Source organism: Bubalus bubalis, chromosome 9, assembly GCF_019923935.1.
Source record: "Bubalus bubalis isolate 160015118507 breed Murrah chromosome 9, NDDB_SH_1, whole genome shotgun sequence".
Lineage (NCBI taxonomy): Eukaryota > Metazoa > Chordata > Mammalia > Artiodactyla > Bovidae > Bubalus > Bubalus bubalis.
The window spans coordinates 9,152,238-9,174,671 of record NC_059165.1 but is presented as its reverse complement, the minus strand read 5'-3'; the positions used below and the strand labels follow the sequence as shown (position 1 = coordinate 9,174,671).

The 22,434-nt window shown below is 40.0% G+C and overlaps 1 protein-coding gene across 1 annotated transcript in view; it reads right to left on the bottom strand.

Annotated features, from left to right (window-relative positions):
* Positions 1 to 13,450, bottom strand: part of LOC102396725 (solute carrier organic anion transporter family member 6A1) — a 149,605-nt gene extending 136,155 nt beyond the window's left edge. The window contains exon 1 of the mRNA XM_045166803.1: positions 12,953 to 13,450. Within this exon, the coding sequence (XP_045022738.1) occupies positions 12,953 to 13,319 (367 nt within the window). The 5' untranslated portion in view covers positions 13,320 to 13,450. The remainder of the gene's footprint in view (positions 1 to 12,952) is intronic.
* Positions 13,451 to 22,434: the final 8,984 nt, after the last annotated feature.

Here is a 22,434-nt window from a genome sequence, read left to right as displayed (position 1 = left end):
AATATTTTTGCAACCTAAAGTTCTCTTCCACAATACTATTCTGTTAAATAGTAAGGGAAAGAGGAAGAGAAAAACTTAAAAATTGAAATACACACAAATGTATATATGTTGATGGCACCCCACTCCAGTACTCTTGCCTGGAAAATCCCATGGACGGAGGAGCCTGGTGGGCTGCAGTCCATGGGGTCGCGAAGAGTCGGACATGACTGCGCGACTTCAGTTTCACTTTTCACTTTTATGCATTGGAGAAGGAAATGGCAACCCACTCCAGTGTTCTTGCCTGGAGAATCCCAGGGACGGGGGAGCCTGGTGGGCTGCCGTCTATAGGGTCACACAGAGTTGGACACAACTGAAACGACTTAGTAGCAGCAGCAGCAGCACACATAAAACAAGAGAAAAATGCACAGCTGCTACATATTTTATTTAAATCTGAATATACCACAGTTAAAATTCATAACTTCCTTTTTCCATTATTCACTCTTTCTTCTTCCTCTAGGTCTCAGATAACACATATGTAGGTTACTATCATAAAGTATATGCCTCCCTCTTTAGGATAGTACCCTAGAGAAGGAAATGGCAACCCACTCCAGTATTCATGCCTGGAAAATCCCATGGACCAAGGAGCCTGGTGGGCTACAATCCATGGGGTCGCAAAGAGTCGGACATGACTGAGCGACTTCTGTGTGTGTTAGGATAGTACCCAAACTTTTGATTGCTGTCTCCTAGCTGAAGCCTCATCTGAGTCTTTAATAGGACAATATACCAATCTATAAAGCTAAGGGTTTCTAGTTCATGAGCTGTGTAGTAAGGCCAGTGAATTCCATGAACATGAACGTCTTGATGTACATCTTTGGCTGTAAGATGAGTTCCTTCATTAAAAGCAATGTGATAATACATAAGATGATTATGATGGTGCATGAGGCACAGTCCAATTATAGTTGTTCTGGCAGAACCGTGGTGCTAAAAGAACCCAGATCTAAACATCTATTTCAGGAGGGAGAAATTAAACAAACAACATAATCAACCTGCCTCTAGGTAGCTGGTTGGTTTCTCTAGGGAATGAAGTTATTTCCTGGATTGTATTGAATTTTCCTGGTGGCAATTCAGGCACTCAAAAATGCAATAGTCAGATCAGCTCTGATGAAGATAAATCCTTGCATTCAGCTCTCATATAAACTGTATCTCAAATGCAATTATCACTATAAATATGAGCCCATTGAGAACACATACAATGGCAGGGAAAAGAGGCTGATTAATATTCACAGGATAGTTTATCTATCTACTTCATTACTGATAGCTTCCTCTGCAATGGATTTCTTTTGGTGAACCATTCAAATAGGATAACTTTGCCCATTCAGAGACACATACTACTTACCCAACACTTTTCTAGTCACCAAATGGTCAAACCATTAACAATGGCAGCATAGTATCTAAGCAATACAGACAATCAGACATACTCTCCAATGTTTTGGCCACTGGAAAGATTTCCTTTTCCCTCTGTTTTTCAGGGCTATGCTGCTACATATAACATTATATTGTAGCATACTTTGGCCTTCAAAAAAACCACAGGTTCACCAAAGATTATGTTCTTTCTTAGTAGTAGATGGTAGAAATGAAGAAACTTTTCCTTCATTTTAGAAGAGGTAGCCCTGCAGCATATCAGTCATATGCTGATATATCAGCATATCCCTAGAGGCATCGCTGAAGTGGCAGGCAAATTTTGGGTATATAAGATATTATCTCCCATGACAGATTTTATGTTAGTCATTCTAAGAAGGCTGGAATCTGATTCTAGCTATTAGTCTAGTAGCAATGAGAGGTAGGATGGGTCAAGAGAGCAATCAGTATTCCCTTAACTCAGGTGAAGTAAATTCAATGTCTGCAAGCAAGCAATTGCTTTTTTGAGACATAGAAGAATGGTAGCCCATACTGGGAAAGGAGGTTCAGGATTCAGGGTTTATAGTTGTTGGATTCATGGAAATCCACACTAATGCTTTTGGCCCAGTTCTCAGGGTTCCACTCTCCTCCAATCAATGTCCCAACTCTCACACATGAGATCACATGAATTTATGAATTCAACTTATGCTGTAATTCAGCAAGTGTGGATAAGGGTTGCTCCAAATACACAGCATGAGGCTAAAAGGGAAAATTCTCACAGGACCATCAGAGAACCTCACACATTTTCTAATATTGCCCTAAAATTCTCATTTTCCTTCTGTAACTTTTTCAGTGAAGTGAGAAACAGTCAATCCCAAAACCTTTGCAGTCAATAATACTGCCATAGGAGTTAACTGCAGAAGCTATTGGTCTGACAAAATCTTGACTCTAATAATAACTTTATCCCAGTAACATTTTAAATAACTCTTTTAAGTCACTTCATGTCTTGACTTCCAGTATACCATTTTCCACAGGCACAAATACTGTTTTTTTCATTACTTTCAAGCCCAGTCAGGTCAGATAACCAATTTTTGGATTCCTATCTTTGAGGGTTGATTTGTTTGTATTTTTCCTGCCTCAATGCCTGGTATGGAGTACTACATTTAAAAGCCATATAATTTTTGCATTTATAGACAAGCTAGTTTTATTACATTAATGAAGCCAAAAATTTAGTAAAAACCCTTTTCAAATATGTTTATATATCATGATATTTACAAGATAAAGGAATATTATTCCCGTTGCACATCAGATACCTTAACTGATTTCTTAGCCACCTTAATTCGTAATTTTTCCAAAGAATATGTTTTTTAATGTGATCTTATTTCTAACTGAATGAAAATGGACTGGAATGGGTGAATTTAACTCAGATGACCATTATATCTACAACTGTGGGCAAGAATCCCTTAGAGGAAATGGAGTAGCCCTCATAGTCAACAAAAGAGTCAGAAATGCAGTACTTAGATGCAATCTCAAAAATGACAGAATTGATCTCTGTTCGTTTCCAAGGCAAACCATTCAATATCACAGTAATCCAACTCTATGCCCCAACCAATAACATTGAAGAAGCTGAAGTTGAATAGTTCTATGAAGACCTACAAGATCTTTTAGAACTAACACCAAAAACAGATGTCCTTTTCATTATAGGGGACTGGAATGCAAAAGTAAGAAGTCAAGAAACACCTGGAGTAACAAGTAAATTTGGCCTTAGAATACAGAATGAAGCAGGGCAAGGCTAAGAGAGTTTTGCCAAGAGAATGCACTGGTCATAGCAAACACTGTCTTCCAACAACACAAGAGAAGACTGTACACATGGACACCACCAGATGGCCAACACCGAAATCATATTGATTATATTCTTTGCAGCCAAAGATGGAGAAGCCCTATACAGTCAGCAAAAACAAGACTGGGAGCTAACTGTGGCTGAGATCATGACCTCCTTATTGCCAAATTCAGGCTTAAATTGAAGAAAGTGGGGGAAACCACTAGACCATTCAGGTATGACCTAAATCAAATCCCTTACGATTATACAGTGGAAGTGAGAAATAGATTTAAGAGATTAGATCTGATAGAGTGCCTGATGAACTATGGACGAAGGTTCGTGACATTGTAGAGGAGACAGGGATCAAGACCACTCCCAAGAAAAAGAAATGCAAAAAAGCAAAATGGCTGTCTGGGGAGGCCTTACAAATAGCTGTGAAAAGAAGAGAAGTGAAAGGCAAAGGAGAAAAGGAAAGATATACCCATTTGAATGCAAAGTTCCAAAAAATAGCAAGGAGAGATAAGAAAGTCTTCCTCAGAGATCAGTGCAAAAATAGTGGAAAACAATAGAATGGGAAAGACTAGAGATGTCTTCAAGAAAATTAGAGATATCAAAGGAACAATTTCATGCAAATATGGGCTCAATAAAGGACAGAAATGGTATGGACCTAACAGAAGCAGAAGATATTAAGAAGAGGCAGCAAGAATACACAAAAGAACTGTACAAAAAAGATCTTCACAACCCAGATAATCACAATGGTGTGATCACTCACCTAGAGCCAGACATCCTGGAATGTGAAGTCAAGTGGGCCTTAGAAAGCATCACTACAAACAAAGCTAGTGGAGGTGATGGAATTCCAGTTGAGCTATTCCAAATCCTGAAAGATGATGCTGTGAAAGTGCTGCATTCAATATGTCAGCAAATTTGGAAACTCATCAGTGGCCACAGGACTGGAAAAGGTCCAGTTTACATTCCAATCCCAAAGAAAGGCAATGCCAAAGAATGCTCAACTGCTACTGCTGCTAAGTCGCTTCAGTCGTGTCCGACTCTGTGTGACCCCATAGACGGCAGCCCACCAGGCTCCCCCATCCCTGGGATTCTCCAGGCAAGAACACTGGAGTGGGTTGCCATTTCCTTCTCCAATGCATGAAAAGTGAAAAGTGAAAGTGAAGTCACTCAGTCGTGTCCGACTCTTCTCGACCCCATGGATTGCAGCCTACCAGGCTCCTCTGTCCATGGGATTTTCCAGGCAAGAGTACTGGAGTGGGGTGCCATTGCCTTCTCCGAAGAATGTTCAAACTACTGCACAATTGCACTGATCTCACACGCTAGTAAAGTAATGCTCAAAATTCTCCAAGCCAGGCTTCAACAATACATGAACTGTGAACTTCCAAATGTTCAAGCTGGTTTTAGAAAAGGCAGAGAAGCCATAGATCAAATTGCCAACATCTATTGGATCATCAAAAAAGCAAGACAGTTCCAGAAAAACATCTGTTTCTGCTTTATTGACTATGCCAAAGCCGTTGACTGTATGGATCACAATAAACTGTGGAAAATTCTGCAAGAGAGGGGAATACCAGACCACCTGACCTGCCTCTTGAGAAACCTATATGCAGGTAAGGAAGCAACAGTTAGAACTGGACATGGAACAACAGACTGGTTCCAAATAGGAGTACCAAATAGGAGTTCCATATAGGAGTTCCAAATAGGACTGGTTCCAAATAGGAGTACATCAAGGCTGTATACTGTCACCCTGCTTATTTAACTTATATGCAGAGTACATCATGAGAAACGCTGGGCTGGAAGAAGCACAAGCTTGAATCAAGATTGCCGGGAGAAATATCAATAACCCCAGATATGCAGATAACACCACCCTTATGGCAGAAAGTGAAGAAGAACTAAAAAGCTTCTTGATGAAAGTTGAAAGAGGAGAGTGAAAAAGTTGGCTTAAAGCTCAATATTCAGAAAACCAAGATCATGGTATCTGGCCCCATCACTTCATGGCAAATAGATGCGGAAACAGTGAAAACAGTGTCTGACTTTATTTTGGGGGGCTCCAAAATCACTGCAGATGGTGATTGCAGCCATGACATTAAAAGACCCTTACTCCTTGGAAGGAAAGTTATGACCAACCTAGATAGCATATTAAAAAGCAGAGACATTATTTTGTCAACAAAGGTCCACCTAGTCAAGGCTATGGTTTTTTCAGTAGTCATGCATGGATGTGAGAGTTGGACTATAAAGAAATCTGACTGCCAAAGAATTGATGCTTTTGAACTGTGGTGTTGGAGAAGACTCTTGGGATTCCCGTGGACTGCAAGGAGATCCAACCAGTCCATCCTAAAGGAGATCAGTCCTGGGTGTTCATTGGAAGGACTGATGTTGAAGCTGAAGCTCCAATACTTTGGTCACCTGATATGAAGAGCTGACTCTTGAAAAGACCCTGATGTTGGGAAAGACTGAAGGCAGGAGGAGAAGGGGACTACAGAGGATGAGATGGCATCACTGACTCAATGGACATGAGTTTGGGTAAACTCCAGGAGTTGGTGATAGACAGGGAGGCCTGGCCTGCTGTAGTCCATGGAGTCGCAAAGAGTCGGACACAACTGAGCAACTAAACTGAACTATTTCTAATTGTTCTTATAAGATTAACTAATTCAACAAAGATGCTTTTATAGCTTTGCAGTGAGTTAACTCAGAAGGCCTGGGTTACACAAAAAAGGCCTGGCTTCAGGACTGGTCTTTGGCAGGCTCCTGGGAGAGGACTCTGAGCCCTTGGAATATTCTGCAATATAAGAGTACTTTTTATATGCTGGAGGCCTTGGGCCACAAAGTACCATTTTGGTCAGATAGTTTTATGTTAGCAACATGATTTGCAGTGAATGCCTTCTCTGGTGTGTGTGAGGGGTGGGATAATAGAGTCTGAATAGCTGAGGTCAGTCACACAGATATTGCATGTGTACATGTCTGAGACCACCCCCCTCAAAAAAAAAAAAAAAAACCCTGAATACCCAGGCTCACATGGTTGAGCTTCCTTGGTTGGCAACTCTTTGCAAGTGTTGTCATATACAGTGTTGCTGAAAGTATTAAGGAGTCCCTGTGAGTCCACTGGGAATGGACAATGGAAGCTTGGCCTGGTTTCTTCTGGGCATGTCTCATGTGCCTTTTCCCTCTGTTAATTTTCCATCTGCATACTTTCACTATAATAAATGATATTCATGAGTATACCATCTTTCTCTGAGTCCTTCTAGTGAATCACTTAGCCTGAGTGAGGTTTTAGAGATGCCCAAAGTAATAGTTAACAAATTTTAAAGTGGTTAAGGCCTCCAAATGACTCTTTATTGCAAAGTATGTATACCTGTGGCGGATTCATTTTGATATTTGACAAAACTAATACAATTATGTAAGTTTAAAAATAAAATAAAATTAAAAAAAAAGAAACATTGCAAACAACAAAAAAAAATATTTTCATTGAGAAAACACTCTTTATAAGTATGTAAGTATCTAACAAGCTAAAGAAAACACTACTAAATAAAGAATATCTTCAGTTATATCTTTGCACTGAAATATTTCAGCCTAACACTCAGTTAGAAAATCTTTCTTTGACAAATACTTTACAAGACAAAGTTCTTCAAATCAGTTGTCTCTGTTTGTGATTATTTTGAATATTTCACCAAGTTTAAGTGTCCAAAGTCATAGGTCTCCTTAATTTCAATTCAATATATGAAAATGAATCATTGTAACTTACTAAATTTTAAAAACAAACGCCACATGAACAAATGCATTGCCCCCAGTTTATATAAACATGTGTGTGTATATATACAAAATCTAATTTCAGAAGATGGAAAAGGGTGTAAGCAGCATTCTAATTTATGAGATCAGGGAGTAAACATATGATTTACCTTTGTAATTCTGCTGAAGTGTATAGCAAAATATCCTTCTTGAGGTTTATTAAACTCTAATCATTTTCTTGAAAGATTAGCAGCAACTATCATTAAGGTTTAAGCATTTAACTGTGACTACTGCAGTAAATCTTATTAAAATAACTGAAAAAAATTTGACAAAATCTAACACCTTTTCATAATAAAAACACTTGATGAAAACATGATTCAAAAACACATGAAACGCTCCTTTGAGAGAAGGAGAAGGAGAACTTCATAAATTGATGAAGTACATATATGCAAAACCTACAGAATACTGAAAAATTTAACCACCACCTGTGCTATGTGCGCCGTCGCAGCCACCTGCGCTATACAGAGGTAGCATGTGATCCAGCAATTTCACTCCTATAAATTCCAGGGAAATGAAAACATGCGTCCAGGCAAATACTTACACACAGTTTCAGTTCCACGTTTAAGGAGCTAAGAGGTCACCACTATATCCTAAGTAACAAACCGAATAGACTGCAAAAATAACACTCTTCTTGGATACATAAAAGATGGGAAGACACAGGGCAAACTTGACAAAATTTTGAATTCAAATGTCATCACAATTCAGTAACCCATACATTTAATTTTGTGTTGATTTCCAGAAATATGTGGTTAAAAAAAGTGATAGCTTATTTCAGAGCTTTCATGGGAGCCCTCAAATTTTCAGACAAAAACTTGAGCTGAGAGTTAACAAACCCAAGTCTGTCATTTTTCCTTCACAAGTGCTTCAGTTCAGTTCAGTTCAGTCACTCAGTCATGTCCAACTCTGCGACCCCATGAACTGCAGCAGGTCAGGCCTCCCTGTCCATCACCAACTCCCGGAGTTTACCCAAACTCATGTCCATCGAGTCGGTGATGCCATCCAACCATCTCATCCTCTGTCATCCCCTTCTCCTCCTGCCCTCAATCTTTCCCAGCATCAGGGTCTTTTCAAAAGAGTCAGCTCTTCACATCAGGTGGCCAAAGTATTGGAGCTTCAGCTTCAACATCAGTCCTTCCAGTGAACACCCAGGACTGATCTCCTCTAGGATGGACTGGTTGGATCTCCTTGCAGTCCAAGGGGCTCTCAAGAGTCTTCTCCAACACCACAGTTCAAAAGCATCAATTCTTCGGTGCTCAGTTTTATAGTCCAACTCTCACATCCATCACATGACTACTGGAAAAACCATAGCCTTGACTAGACAGACCTTTGTTGACAAACTAATGTCTCTGCTTTTTAATATGCTATCTAGGTTGGTCATAACTTTCCTTCCAAGGAGTAAGCATCTTTTAAAGTCATGGCTGCAATCACCATCTGCAGTTATTTTGGAGGCCCCCAAAATAAAGTCTAACACTGTTTCCACTGTTTCCCCATCTATTTCCCATGAAGTGATGGGACCAGATGCCATGATTTTGTTTTTCTGAACGTTGAGCCAACTTTTTAACTCTCCTCTTTCACTTTCATCAAGAAGCTCTTTAGTTTTTCTTCACTTTCTGACATAAGGGTGGTGTTATCTGCATATCTGGGGTTATTGATATTTCTCCCGGCAATCTTGATTCCAGCTTGTGCTTCCTCCAGCCCAGCGTTTCTCATGATGTACTCTACATAGAAGTTAAATAAGCAGGATGACAATATATAGCCTTGACATACTCGTTTATTTGGAACCAGTCTGTTGTTCCATGTCCAGTTTTAACTGTTGCTTCCTGACCTGCGTACAGGTTTCTCAAGAGGCAGGTCAGGTGGTCTGGTATTCCCAAAGGGCACTCAAAACATTCCATCCAACACCTGGGTCCTTACAGTCATCATTACTACCATAAGGTAAACTATAGCATCCACTCAGCTTTCAAGGTACATGCTTCACCTGGAATTTTATCCCAGTCAAGCACAGGTGATACCTTGATTAATTATGATACCACCACATGCCAAGAACTACTACCCATTTTCCACTGGCAAAGAGCTCAGCATTTCACTCAAGATTAAAGGCCCAAAAAAACCAACCCTAAAATTCCAGCTTATGAATATATATCTTCTGGCACTACTCCTGATACCAATTCCATACTATTCTGCATCCGACCAGAAGAGAGAAACCGCACAGTAATCTGAACAAGAAAAGTTTAACATAAAGAATCATTAGCTATAATGGGGGATTTGCAAAACAAGGCATTAGGTAGTTACAAGTAAAGTGAAGTGAAGTGAAGTCGCTCAGTCGTGTCCGACTCTTTGTGACCTTATGGACAATAGCCTGCACCAGGCTCCTCTGTCCATGGGATTTTCTAGGCAAGAGTACTGGAGTGGGTTGCCATTTCCTTCTCCAGGGAATCTTCCCAACCCAGGGATCAAACCCACGTCTCCCGCATTGTAGACAGACGCTTTACCATCTGAGCCAATATAGAAACATCCAGTATGAGGAACAGTCACTTCCCTTAGGACTGAGAGAGAGCATTCAAGGGCTAAAAGCCAGACCTTGTGAATAGGGCACAGCTGTGGCTTACTGAATGACCAAGAAGTCACTGTGATGCCATGCTAACAAAACTAGCAGGAAATCTATACTCTAAAACTTTGTGGTAGGTCTCCTTCTATGTGCTGGGGAGATCTCTTCACGAGGGATGCCAGAGGGAGCTGCCAGCCACTGAGGGCTTCTGGCCACCATGTACTACAGGAGAGGGATACCAGAGAAGATGCAAACACGCAGGAGCCGGATGATAGAGAAAGCTGTACACACTGCAGAGGCTCGCCAAGCAAACACCCTGGAACCAAGAAGCAATATTTCCTGTGCAGTGGCTCTCCAGTACCTCCTACTGCCAAAGTTGAACACTGTTACAGCTTGGGGGTGGGGGGTGGAATTTAGAGGGCCCAGGTCCATTTTCACAGAGTAGGCAAAATGGATGTTTGGAACTGAGAGGCAATCAATTGACAAATTGATTCTGAAAGACTCAGGTAGGCACCCAATCTTACATAAACTCTTTCAGAAAAAAATAAGAGAAAGGAATGCATTCAAATTTAATGAAGCCAGTATAACCTGATACTAAAGACAAGCAAAAACATTCCAAGAAAACTACAAACCGATATCCTCATTAAAAAAAAATTTTTAGCGAAATTTTCACAAACTGAATCCAGCAATCTAGAAAAAAAAGAAAATAAGATAGCAATAAGGGTTTATCCCAGGAATACAAGGTTGATTAAACATCCAAAAATAAAAAAACACAATATATAATGTTAGTAGAATAAATAAATAAATATGACGGCCTCAATTGATACAGGAAAAAAACACTTGATAAAATTCAACACCATTGATGATAAAAAAAATTCCCAACTAACTAAAAATAAAAGGGAACATCTGCAAACCGGTAACAAGTATCCACAAAAATTCTGCAGTAAATATATTTAATTGTGAAAGGCTAAATGATTTCTACCTAAAATCAGGAAAGCTAAATGAATATCTATTTCAAAACTTCTATTGATCACTGTACTGGAGGTCCTAGTCACTGCAAGAAAGCAAGAAAAAGAAATAAAAAGCATACAGACTGGGAAGAAAGAAGTAAAATTGTCCTGATTCACAGATGACATGATCATGTAGTTAAAACTTCTAAAGAATCTGCCAAAAGGCTCCTAAAAGTAATAAATTACTACAGCAAACCTGCAGGAGCGAAGACCTAAGTAAATAGATATACAACGGTCAGGTATCAGAACACTCGATATTGTTAAGATCTCAATTTTGTCACTCACCATTCTGAAGCAAGGCTTTCCTGTATCTGTTTGTTTACCAAAACACTCATTCATTCATTTCCTTATTCAAAAAGTATTCTACATCCCCAGCTATTACTGTACCTATTTGTCAAGGCATAATTTAAATCCTTCTTTCCCAAAGAAATGTCTTTGATGATTTCTCAATACAAACAAATTGACAACTATTTATCAATCTTTGTTCCTCTCCTATGGTTCTTATCACATACAGCCTTTTTACTGAAGTTATTTAGATACAGCATTTTAGAGCAAAAAGAGACCATGTTTGGCAGCCTCCCTGCTGCAATTCATGGGGTCACAAAGAGTTGGACACGACTGAGAAACTGAACTGAACTGAACTGAATATCATCAGTGTAAAAAGGCTTGTGAAGAATATATATATATCATGGGAGTGGTGAGTGTTGTGGCCAGGTAGAAAATATATGCCCCCTCTATTGTTTAGTTGCTAAGTCGTGCTCAACCCTTTGCAATCCCAAAGGCTGTAGCCTGCCAGGTGCCTCTGTACACGGGATTTCCCAGACAAGGATCAGATCAGATCAGATCAGATAAGTCGCTCAGTCGTGTCCGACTCTTTGTGACCCCATGAATCGCAGCACGCCAGGCCTCCCTGTCCATCACCAACTCCCGGAGTTCACTGAGACTCACGTCCATCGAGTCAGTGATGCCATCCAGCCATCTCATCCTCTGTCGTCCCCTTCTCCTCCTGCCCCCAATCCCTCCCAGCATCAGAGTCTTTTCCAATGAGTCAACTCTTCGCATGAGGTGGCCAAAGTACTGGAGTTTCAGCTTTAGCATCATTCCTTCCAAAGAAATCCCAGGGCTGATCTCCTTCAGAATGGACTGGTTGGATCTCCTTGCAGTTCAAGGGACTCTCAAGAGTCTTCTCCAACACCACAGTTCAAAAGCATCAATTCTTTGGCGCTCAGCCTTCTTCACAGTCCAACTCTCACTCCATACATGACCACAGGAAAAACCATAGCCTTGACTAGACGAACCTTTGTTGGCCAAGTAATGTCTCTGCTTTTGAATATGCTATCTAGGTTGGTCATAACTTTCCTTCCAAGGAGTAAGCGTCTTTTAATTTCATGGCTGCAGTCACCATCTGTAGTGATTTTGGAGCCCAGAAAAATAGTCTGACACTGTTTCCACTGTTTCCCCATCTATTTCCCATGAAGTGATGGGACCGGATGCCATGATCTTCGTTTTCTGAATGTTGAGCTTTAAGCCAACTTTTTCACTCTCCACTTTCACTTGCATCAAGAGGCTTTTGAGTTCCTCTTCACTTTCTGCCATAAGGGTGGTGTCATCTGCATATCTGAGGTTACTGATATTTCTCCCGGCAATCTTGATTCCAGCTTGTGTTTCTTCCAGTCCAGCGTTTCTCATGAGGTACTCTGCAGACAAGGATACTAGAGTGGGTTGCCATTTCCTTCTCCATCGTGACCCTCTAAAGGCATTCAGATTCACATTTTTCGTCCATCTGTGCGGACAAACATTAAACATCTTAGAGTTTGGGTTCTCTGATATCATCTGAGGTCCCACACCACCTCTTTAATTCACACATGAGGAAACAAGATCCTGGAGGGAAGTGGCTCCATCAGGGCGTCTCAAAATTGTGGGTAGAAGCAGAAACCACCTGGTGGTCACGTTCTTTCCGACCTTATTTTAATCCTCTAAGTGACTCAGCCTTGAGTGAAGGAGCTTCTCCGGGTTGGTGACCAAACACACCTGGCGAAATGACTCAACGACACCCTCATCCCGTCAAGCTACCTGGAGGCCAGGCCCCACTGTGAGGAAGAATTACGTCAAACTGGGGCTTGAGTAGCTGAAGTAAACCAGGACGGGGCCCTGTGAACCTGCGCTGATTCCAGACGCTCCTGGAGAACGCCGGCGGGTTCATCCACATGGAGCTGGGCCTCCCCACCACACCGGGACCTCCCCACCTCGCCAGGGTAGGGGGCCCTATGCCCTCTGGCGCCCCCCTCAGCCCTCCCCGGGCGCCTCGCCCCTCACTCGCCTCCGCAGGGTAGGGGGCCCTCTGGCGCCCCCTTCAGCCCGCGCCAGAACACGCTCTCCTCAACGCAGCCCCCTCGGCGGGCTTACATTGAGCAATGACCAGAATGCAGAAGAAAATCAGGAAGCAACGGACGTTGTTAAAACGCTGACACCAGGGGAAAACCAGACAGCTCCAGCCGCAGGGCCCCTCCAAACTCCCTTTCCGGTGTCCGAGTCCGGTCTTGGCGCCGCGCCGCGTGGTCCCGGCCTGGCCGCCTCCTTGTTTGCTGAAAGCACCGAGCTTCAGGAGGCTAACCGGGAAGATCCTGAGGTGCGGGCGCTTCGGCCCGGCCTTCTCGGCCTCGGCCGCCGGTGGCCCGGTGCTCTCGGAGGGCGCGCCCTGCTCGGCCTGCGACTGCACCTGCTCCGGGGCCTGCGCCACCTCCGGCTGCACCTGCACCAGGCCCCGCTGCATCGCGCTGAGCCGGGGCCGTGGCTGGTCTCAGCCAGAAACAAGCGTGCCGGGCCTGGAAGTCGGGGACCTGTTGGCCACCAGGGCCGCCTGCAACCCCAGCCTTCAGGGGGAACGTTTCTCCTTGGGCAGGAGGCAAACGTCCCGCGGAGGTTGGCAGTTGCCCCAGGAGAACGTCCGGGGCTGCTTCCTGCTTTGCTTCCACGTGGGGCAGGGGGTGGGGTGGACGGAACGCTAGTCCTACTGCGTGTGTGTGTCTGTGTGTGAGAGAGAGAGAAACTCAGTCGTGTCCGACTCTGCGACCCCATGGACTGTAGCCCACTCACCAGCTCCTCTGTCCATGGGATTTTCCAGGCAAGAGTACTGGAGTGGGGTGCCATTGCCTTCTTCGAGAAACAACCTGAACATTGTTAAATAGCCGGGGAATCAGAAGACATGGGGTGGGGGAGGAATTTTCTTTTCCATTAGAGCGGGCTGGTTTTGTACCTGGAAAATAAATCACATGCTAGGTCCCATCCCCCTATGTAGGGAAGAAAATAATAATCCTTTCTGTTCTTAACGAGGTATACAGATTCTGAGACAATAGTTTCTGTGTGAAAAACACCTAGCAAATGGATGAAAACCAGCAAAGATGAAAAGACAATGTACTTTCCCAGGTATAAAATTTTTTCTGAAAAGAAAGGAGGTAAGAGAATATTACCAGGATATGAAATATGTTTTTATGTAAAAATGCAAATTCTTACTGGGTTGTTTTTTTTTTCCCCCCATAGGCAAAAATATAAGTTATTTGGGATATAACATTTGGGGAGGATGACTTTCCAGGAGAAAATTAAACTTTCTTTCCTCCCATGGATTAGATGTTTTATTATCAAAAACAACCCACCTAGACAACAAGTTTTTGTGCTGCTGGCTATAATGGTACTGGGGCTCTGAGAAGAGCTGGGAAGAAGGCAGCCCAGACACCACTGCTGACCTGAGGCCGGGCTTTCCTCAACAGATCTAGATGCATATGGGTGAACGGAAATGTTATTTTGCCTATACTAAGAAACTTACCTTGTCAAATATATGTAACTCCATACAGAGGAGCAATGTCCTAGTTTTCCCATCTTCATCTCCATGATGAATATTCATTGGAAGGACTAATGCTGAAGCTGAAGTTTCAGTACTTTGGCCACCAGATGTGAAAAGCTGACACATTGGGAAAGACCCTGATGCTGGGAAAGATAGAAGGCAAAAGGAGAAGAGGGCAGCAGAGGACAAAATGGTTAGAGAGCATCACCAACTCAATGGACATCAGTTTGAGCAAACTCTGGGAGATAGTGAAGGACAGGGAGGCCTGGCGTGCTGCAGACCATGGGGTCGCAAAGAGTCAGACACGACTTAGCAACTGAACAGCAACAATCATACTCAAATAGGATTCTCCCTTCATATTGCTTCATGACATTAATAAGCATAAAGGAAACAGGAGGTAGGAAAGGGGTACTGTTTTTCTTGTGCTTTGGTACCAGACTGGGCACTGCCTGAAAGAAGGAAAAAGTCAACACTGATCAAAATAAATGATGCTAGTACTTTTGCTTCTACTCAAAATACAAAGAGCCATACTGAATGTTACCCCCACGCTACCAATGACAATAACCAAAAGAAAAAAGCAAAAAGAAAACTAGAAATAATATTTTAAAAATTATCACTTTTTTGAGCCTATCAGAGAACTATATTTCCAAAGCAATCAGGTGAAATGACTCCAAGGGTAACATACCTGGGAAGAAGGATGAGACTCACAAACCATTTCATCTTTGGCAGAGTTTGAGAACCACTGATGCAGGAATGTGGCACCAATACAGTATACTAATGCATATATATGGAATTTAGAAAGATGGTAACAATAACCCTGTGTACGAGACAGCAAAAGAGACACTGATGTATAGAACAGTCTTGTGGACTCTGTTAGAGAGGGAGAGGGTGGGAAGATTTGGGAGAATGGCATTGAAACATGTATAATATCATGTATGAAACGAGTCGCCAGTCCAGGTTCGATGCATGATACTGGATGCTTAGGCTGGTGCACTGGGATGACCCAGAGGGAGGGTATGGGGAGGGAGGAGGGAGGAGGGTTCAGGATGGGGAACACAGATATACCTGTGGCGGATTCATTTCGATATTTGGCAAAACTAATACAATGTTGTAAAGTTTAAAAATAAAATAAAATTAAAAAAAAAAAAAGAATGTGGCCACCTCTATAGATCCCTTTGAAATATGATATCAGTTCAGTTCAACGCTCAGTCGTATTTGACCCTTTGCGACCCCATGGACCGCAGCACTCCAGACCTCCCTGTCCATCATCAACTCCCGGAGTTTACTCAAACTCATGTCCATTGAGTTGGTGATGCCATCCAACCGTCTCATCCTTTGTCTGTTAAGAAAAAGAGGGTGAAGAGCCTCAAGAATAATGTTTATTTATGACACGTACCATCCTGTAAACTTTCTTCCCTCTCCTATGGTCTTGATTCCTGTGCTTTGAGTAGTAAATATGAACTGTAAACCCTGAAATATCAAAGTCCTAAAAGAACCCTATAAGAACTACACAATAGAAACTTTCTCCATACTTCTTACTGATTTGATGTTTTGGTCACAGGTTAGTTGAGAGAGTGAAAATGAAGTGGAAAGGGATGGATAAAGTAATGAAATGTAGGTAGACAGCTCCTGAATGGCAATATCAGCTTTCAGAATTATGTGAAGTATCAGCTTTCAGAATGTTACTTGTCCTTACATTTAATACTAAGAATGAAGTTGATGCTTACACTACCTCATAAAGACATACCATCAGCACTCTGAGTGTACAGAAAACAGTGAATATATCCTTTAGAACTCAACTGATCAACTGCCTTCACCCTGTCCCTTTATTTATTTTTCCCTCCTTCTTTCCCTTTCTCCCGCTGTACTTGTTCTGGATCATTTTTCATTTGACATCAGTCATCTTTAGAGAGAGTTCTAGACATTTAGCTCCAGAAACTTCAAGAGACTCACAAACTGTTTCACCTTTGGTATGGTAATCTCCACGCAGATTACCATAAGAGTTGTCGAATTTACCTATATTTTACTAGAATTCCCAGGTAGTATTGTTTAAGGAGCTTTCTCCTTTTCCTGTCTAATAAAAGGAATAGAATAGATCCCAAGCTAGTCACAAGGGGAATTCTAAAATTCTTCACTTAAACTAAAATTAAAACACAATAATCTTTTCCTTGTGTCAGTGAGCTTTGAGGTTAACGAGTTAGACCTTTCTCATCAGTCTTTATTTTGAGAACAAATACCATTTTATTTTCCATCCTTCGTAACTTTTCCAAAGTTGTACAATTTTGACTTAAGGTATTTTTTTAACTTCAACTTTTTTTTCACATAATATCTTAGTATTCTGTCTCCTAATATTTCTCATTTGATTCCAAAAACCTCTTCTAAGACTTTCAAGTGTGTCATAATGGTAAATTATAAAAATAATACCACAAGTTGTTACTATGCAAGTGACAGACTGGTTTCTTCTTAGATAGGAACATTTTTAACTAGTGATTTGAAAGCTCTTTTCCAAACAATTAAGAGCATGTTTTCATTGTAGAATCTTGGCTTACTAACAGGTTTCAAAAAAAGGAAACCTGTCCATGAGTTTGTACAGAGAATTGTACATTTGGACAAAGTCCATTTCACATTTCTGTGTGATTTTTTTTTCATAACTTTTATTACATGGCAAATTAAGTTCAACCTGTATAAATTTAAAAACAATCAAAAAGAAATATTTAAAAAACAAATCATTCTGCTCTTCATAACCCTCAAATTTTGAACTAGATTACATGATGATAAGTAAATATAAAAATCTTTAAATTAAGATAATAATGTGATGGAACTAAATATGCAGCAAATGTATTCAAATAAAATATATTTAAGCTAATATATTTTAACAGAAAATGGTTATTATAATAAATGGAAAACATACTACATTTGAAATCAGAGACCTAGGTCAATATCTATCTTCCTTACTTATTAACATTGTCTTTGACAAGTCACTTAAATTCTCTTAACCCAAGAATCTTTATTTATAAAATGAGATTCTTCCTATCCTACTTGTTTCATATGGTTGTTGTGAAAATCAGAGATGACAATACAAATTAAAATGAATTATAACTACAAAATATATACATTGTAAATTTAAAAATAAATATTAAAATAAAATTTTTAAGTAATTTAAATTTAAAAATATAAAAAGAAAATGTTAACAAAATTACCACAATTCTTTCTTCAATGTCTACTGCCAGGATTTACTTCTAGTTTAAAATAAAGTCATTACTTACCACACTAAGATCTTAAAGGGTAAACTGCTTTGTTAGGATATGTTTCCATTTCTAGAGTCTAGGATAACTTGTTGGATTTTCAAAACTGAAAAGAAGGAGGAAGCAAAAGAACTGTAATTTGTTGCCTGCCTACTCTCTATCAATCACTGTGCTAGGTATTTAGCATTTCACTCAGTTTTTCAGATATACTGGCTCAGGAAAGTTAAGGCTTTTGCTTAAAATATCACGTGAATCAGGAAGAAGTATTTCTGTATTTGATCTAATTTCAAGGGTTCTCGACAGGGGCTACTGTGCCCCTGGGGTTCACTTGACAATGTCTAGAGACATGTTTTTCTGTCGCAACTCAGGGTGAGGAGTAGGATTTTGCTGAATATCCCGCAATGCACAGGAATAGCTTCCACAACAACTCTCAAGCTCTTAATGTCAATAGTGTCGAGATTAAAATGTCTTGCTCAGATTTCAAAGCTCATGTTCACTCTACCTTGTAATGTTGAAAATAAAAGCTATTTCCATGTTTCTTCCACAACACTGAGCTGTCATAGATGCACCAGGTTCAATCGTAGATACATTTCTTTCTATGTTTTGAGTCTGTTTGGGAAGCTCCATTTTAAGATCCCACTAAATTATCTTTTTATTCAAGCAGCAAAGAAGGTTTCTGGAAAATGTTCATGCTAATCAGTCCAAGGAAAATGACTCGAGGTCAGAAAGCAAGGATGATTTTGAGAAAGGCTGGAGGCCTGTTATTCAACTCACATCCTGGCTTCTTCTCCCTCGCCCCCACCACTCAGCACTGTGTCCTGGTGAGAGAGGAACGCAGCAAACGCTAAAGGAGCTTTTCATGAAACTTGAGGGCACTAGGAAGCTCTGTAGAAGTATAATACCAAGAGAGGAAAGAATACTCTTCCTATTTGGAGTTGCTTCTCGGAAAATGATGCCGAAACATGAAAAAAGCAGTACTGTGCCCGAACCTAAGTTTGGGTCAGAAGAACTTCATATTTGCAAGCAGATCACATTGGAGCTTAATGGTGTTCAAAAATTTGTAGCTTCAAAATACTTTTATAGAGGTTTGGCAGCCAACAATAATTCTAGAGCTAAAAAAGAGAGGTCTATAAGGCCAATATTTTTGTATTCCTTGACTCTGTGAATGCTACCAACATCCACTCAGTTACAAGTCTTGGTGAAAAATAAATGAAAGTGTTAGTCACTCAGTTGTGTCCAACTTTTGCAACCCCATGGACGATAGCTGTCAGTCTCCAGGAAAGAATGGAATTCTCCAGGCAGGAATACTGGAGTGGGTAGCCATTCTCTTCTCCAGGGGATATTCCCGACCCAGAGATCAAACCCCAGTCTCCTTCACTGCCGCCAAATTCTTCACCATCTGAGCCACCAGGGGACAAGTCTTGGTAGTCATCTGTAATTTCTTCTTCTTTCTAACTCCTCGGAACTCTTCAAACCCAGTGATAGAAGAGGATTTCTAGTATTGCAATCTATTTACATGCTTTACTCACAGAGACTCTATGTAATATTTAATTTGAATAAAGGAGTCCATGGTTGAAAAGTTATTTGAAACCTGTGATTTTCCAGGTTGAGATCTGCAAGGCACTCCCTGCTCTGACTGCTGCCTTCTGACTGACTTTATATGACTTTGATCATTAGGTTCCAGCTCTACTCAGTTCATTGTGACTTCCCAGAGAGTTCATGCTACCATTTCAGTTTGATATAAATCTCCATTAAAACAAGCATCTCAGGGACTTCCCTGTAGGTCCAGTGGTTAAGACTTTGCCTTCCAATGCACAGGGTGTGGGTTCGATCCCTGGTTGGAGAGCTAAGATCCCATGTGCCTCGTAGCCAAAAAACCAAAACATAAAACAGAAGCAATATTGTAGCAAATTCAATAAAGTCTTTAAAAATGGACCACATCAAAAAAATTACTTAGCACAGAGATCCTGGTACATAAGAAGCATGCAGAAAATATTAGTTAACATTATAAAACAACAAAAAAAACCCAAACCAAACATCTCATTGTTTTTGTATATATGTTTCTCCACTAAACCAAAAGCATCTTGAGGGCACAGTAGCACTTTGGAGAATTTAATTAATATTTGATTAGCAATTGATTAACTAATTAAAAGTGAATGCTACATGAAGCAAATGACTAAACCAGTGGAAACTATTAGTAATAGTTAAGAAAATCTTTAAAGGAGCATGGAGCATATTACTGGGGTGAAGATAAAACCAGAGAAATATTGTCCTTGGATTGATTTACCCTGGGAAAGCTGTGCAGAAAACAAAAGAACATTCATTCCATGAACAGAAGATTTTATAAGAACCATTTTTAGCTAGAAATATTAGACTAGCTATGATTCTACAAATAACATGTTAGCCTTTAATATCTGCATATATCTAGATTCTCAATTGCATTACTGACTTGGATAGCAATGCCTTATCAAGGAAACTGACAGAGATGATCTTTCTGCTGATGCTGATTTATTGATCTTTGACTTGTCTTCAAGGTCATTTGCGTCATCCTTTATGCAAAGATACAACTGTATGATCATGCAGTCATATTTCAAATAGCCAATGATGTTTAAAGTATCCATGGAGGAAAAAAAATGATTTACCCCCTTAAGAATGTAAATCTGGACATCACTACTGAAAGCAGTAGGTGACAGACTTAAAGAGATATGTCCTTTTCACTGTGCAAGACAACATGTGTTAGAAGATCATTGCAAGAGCACCAGTGTTATTTATTAGCACAACTGCGCCCTAAAGGAAAGAGGAAGTCCAAGGGGGAAGTTCTGCCCATGGCTTAACTTTTGTGCTGGGTGTTCTGATTACCAAATTTTTTAAGTCTAAAGGAGTGTCAAAAAGAAATAGTAAGTGATTCCTTACAAATTCTTTTTTAACTTTAGCCAGAAATGAGACCTTTAAGTTTCTAAGTCTCTAAGAAACAAAAGTTATAAAGCAGTGCTGTCCAATAGAAACAAAATCTCAGCACATGTGTCACTAAAAATTTTCTACTCAAGAGGGAGGGGACATATGTGTACCTATGGCTGGCTCATGCTGATGTTTAGCAGAAACAAACAAAATTCTGTAAAGTAACTATCCTTAAAAATAAAATTTTTTTAAAGATTTGTAAAAGAAAAGTACAAAAAAGAATTTTCTAGTACCACCATAAAAATGAGTGAAATTCATTTGAATTATATATTTCCTTTAACCAAATATGCACAAAATACTGACCTTTCAGCATGTAATCAATATTTTTAAGGCATTAACTATAATAAGATAATTTACATTCTTTTATCCCTACTAAGTCTTCAGTATTTAGTGTGTATTTTACACTTGGAGCACATCTCAGTATGTACTGGCCACATTCCAAGTGCTCAGTAGCCGCAGGTGGCTAGTGGCTACTATGGCAGGGAGTGCAGTTACAGAGGTTCATTTTTAGTTTGAAAAAGCTAAGTCTGTAAGTTATTTTAGGGCTAGAATTTAAATCACAGAATTAACAATATTTTTTTTATTCATTATTTAACCGATGCTTTTGTGTTCTTTCATAATTTAACATAAAATGAGGCTTTTTCCATTTTTATAAACGAATTGGTTTTTCAAAGTCAAGCTAAATTACTTACTTTTGTCTTTTTTTAATCTCAGGGTTTATTCAAGTTGAGAAGTGTCTAATCACAAGATTTATTACATAATAGAGGGCATTGCCATCCAGTTGCAAGAACTGTAGCCAAGTATTTAAAAAGAAATAGTGGCTCTTTCCTGCCTTATAGATTTAACCTCAGTAAATATCATACTCAGAAATCCATGTTGATTCTGTTTTTATGGTGGCACAATATCTACAAAGAATTTCATTGTATGAATTTAATATAATTTGTTTAGCCACTTTCATATTGATGAGATAAGCTTGTTTCCAATTTTTGTTCTGACAGTACTGAAATGAATATCTTCATATGTAGAATATTTTCCCAAAAGACTGATTGCTGACTTAGTAGCTTTTCATAGAAAATGTAAATAAGAATTATAAAACATATCCCAATTGTAGTAATACTAAATATGAATAAACTATCTTTGAATCTATAAAAGTATGGATATTAAAATTCTTTTGCATGTTTTCTAGAAGTTAACAAGTTACTATTGCTTAAAATTTCAATATAGGTATTAAAATATAGCTGCTGAATAAAGCAGCCCTTGATAAATTTAGCAAACCAAGACCTTGAGATATTTCAAGATATCAGCTTGAATAAAACAATGAATGTTTATAATGTGCTGTTAAATACCTCCCATATAAGATTTATTTTGGCTAAAATCTCTAAACCTGTATATAGGAACAACTAAGGAAAGTTATGACCAACCTAGATAGCATATTGAAAAGCAGAGATATTACTTGACCAACAAAGGTCTATGTAGTCAAGTTTTTCCAGTGGTCATGTATGGATGTGAGAGTTGGACTGTGAAGAAAGCTGAGTGCCAAAGAATTGATGCTTTTGAACTGTGGTGTTGGAGAAGACTCTTGAGAGTCCCTTGGGCTGCAAGGAGATCCAACCAGTCCATTCTAAAGGAGATCAGTCCTGGGTGTTCTTTGGAGGGACTGATGCTGAAGAGAAACTCCAATACTTTGGCTACCTCATGCAAAGAGTTGACTCATTGGAAAAGACCCTGATGCTGGGAAGGATTGGGGGCAAGAGGAGAAGGGGACGACAGAGGATGAGATGGCTGGATGGCATCACCGACTCGATGGACATGAGTTTGAGTGAACTCTGGGAGTTGGTGATGGA